Below are 2,626 nucleotides of genomic sequence, written 5' to 3' on the forward strand. Positions count from 1 at the left end.
TATATATGATTTTTTTTTTTTTTGTCCTTTAATATTTAAATGAATTCTATATACACTCCATCCCACAACACGATGAGCGACCGGCTTGGTTGCTCCTGTAACCTGAGTTGGCGTTTACTCTTAGTAGTTGCCTGTTAGGGTGCTGAATGTGCGCGCTGTGGTATGTCGATGTATAAATACGTAATATTTTAATATATAACATGTAAGTTTATGTAATGTAGTAATATCTCTTATTTAATCCGACTGACACACTTATATAGACATACATAATATGGCACAACCATGGCAGACAACACAATCTCCACTACCCAAGACACAACCCCACTCAACCCTCAACAACCCACACAGCGAGCACCCAAACACCACCCCCTACAAAACAAAACAAAACAAAAAACAAAATGTATAATAATGATATATATATACCTGCACCTGTTCGTCGGAGGGCTTCCGTCCTCCTCCCAGAATACCTCTGCAAGTTCTGTAATGCAAACTCAGGTGTGCCTCAGCCGCATTAACAGGTGACCTGTGGAACCCGCTCGATTGCTAATGCTTGGTGGTGGCAGATTGAACGAGGTTACTTGTCGCCTGCGTCACATCATGCGTTATAACATCCAAAGCTTTGGGAAGCTTCTCGAACCTATTATGGTATAGGTCAGTCCATACTACCGATATTAATCTGGGTTGATGAATTCGGCGCAAGTATCTGACTCTTATCCGGAGTGAAACACCCGAGTAACCTTACTTTTTCCAGTACGTTAGAACATCCGATCCTTGATGATGAGCGGAATTTTTACAAATCTTTCATGTTTATCGCTGTTTGAAATTAAAGCGCTGTGTTGTATAAAATTTGAGAGTGAGACTGACTCTCAGAGGTAAAGACCTAGTAGCGCACATCATGTGGATGGTTAACTACTTACTGGTCAGTGACCGACACGTGTACCATACCTATCCGTGTATCATTAGCATCTAAGTCGACAATATCACTGCAGTATCAATGATAATTCGTTTATACTATCATGAAATTGTAACTAGCATTCTTTGTGCAATTCAAATTGTTTCTTATTCTTATACTCCTACTCTTCTGAGTCTAGCCGCCGTAGCGAACGGACGTGTTTTAGCCTCCTCTCCGCCGCCGCCTAACAGCTCAGCAAACCATGCCGTCTCATGGTCCCGCAAAGTCAGAGGGCAATCTGACTACCCTCCCCGGGTCACAGGGGGCCAGCCAGGGGGCTTCCCCGGTGCTTCCTCGGGCAGCTAGCTCGAGCTCTCTTCCCCAGAGTGAACAGGGACCCTTGGCCCAGGGTATCGTGCCCCCACCCCAGGGTAACAGGGCCTCCGCCCAAGGCAACGGGCCCCACGGCAGCGCGGGACAAAGCTGCCCCCCCGCCCATGATAATGGGCACCCCCTCGACAGCCGGGGTCAAGGCTGCCCCTCCGCCCAGGGTACAGGGCGATTAAACAACCCTGACAATGAAAGCAGTGCATCCATTGACAACAGTGACGACATTGATAGCAGTGATTACAACAAAAAAGCAGTGTATCAGATAGGCAATATAACAATTGTGCTGAACACCATCCTCTGCTTTATTGCAACAAAGAGAGGATGGGCAAGGATGGTCTTGTGCGACCATATAAAGAAGCTGTATAGCCCTGAAGAAATTAATCAGGCTCATAACATCATTTTACACATATCGGAATCTAGAAAACCAAGAAACACGACACGTGACACTAAAAGGATGACAATGGTCATCGTGCATACAATGATGGATCAGTGTTTGAACAATAACAAATTAGTGTTCGCAACGACAACAACAAACATTCCAACTACAGATTGGTCACCACCAAAAAAATCCACACCCTTTGTGAAATTTTTCCACAAAACAAGTCACCAAGGCACCCAAACACACAACGAACCAGCTATATCAATCAAGATATCATAGAAAACAAGATAGACTTGCTGATTGGAATGTTCTGTGACCAGCAGTCTACCATCAACAAATTGCTCGGCCAAGAAGTAATGCCTACTCAGAAGCAGGAATGCGGAGAGGAAGCATCACTCGCAGCAGATTCCCCTCCCTCCAAACCCCGTCCTCCCTCCCCTCCCTTGCCCACGACCAGTCCTCCTACGAACCCTTCCCTTTCGCATCCCTCCCCCTGTGAGAGGGGATGTGTCTTATACCGCCACCCCACAGAACCATGAGCACTCACACAACCTCCCCCTCATACAACCTCTACGCCTGTACCCGACACCCCTTCTCCTCCCTCTCCACCCGCCCCCAGCCAGCCGACCACGACCTCGCTGCCGAGCCAGCTCCCCCTCGCCCGGCACCACGCCCGGCACCACGCAAGCACTTCCCCAACAATGCTGAGGCGTCGGTTCCTCGGATGAGAAGCGAGGCATCGACGCAAGTAACACCGAGGAGAAGTTATATTAAGAACAGCAAGAGGAAAAACAAAGAAAAAAATCTTCCACCCAACCGCCAGTGGGATGACGCAACTCATCACCAAGTACCTGGAGTCCCTGCCCCTCTACTACCCCCTCACCACCACAAGTGCCCACGGTCGTTGTCAACATCGCAGAACGACCTGAAGCGCAGCAACAAACGAGCAGGACAAGGACGGTTTC

The 2,626-nt window shown here is 48.1% G+C and overlaps 1 protein-coding gene across 1 annotated transcript; it reads left to right on the forward strand.

Moving 5' to 3' along the window:
- Positions 1-2,294: 2,294 nt before the first annotated feature.
- On the forward strand, positions 2,295-2,528 carry LOC119572322 (the record flags this gene model as incomplete). The annotated part of the gene is given in 1 exon segment (XM_037919363.1): positions 2,295-2,528. A coding segment is annotated over 1 exon segment (143 nt), but the record flags the coding sequence as incomplete, so codon positions are not given.
- Positions 2,529-2,626: the final 98 nt, after the last annotated feature.

The sequence above is a fragment of the Penaeus monodon genome, chromosome 1 (genome assembly GCF_015228065.2).
Source record: "Penaeus monodon isolate SGIC_2016 chromosome 1, NSTDA_Pmon_1, whole genome shotgun sequence".
Classification (NCBI taxonomy): Eukaryota; Metazoa; Arthropoda; class Malacostraca; order Decapoda; family Penaeidae; genus Penaeus; species Penaeus monodon.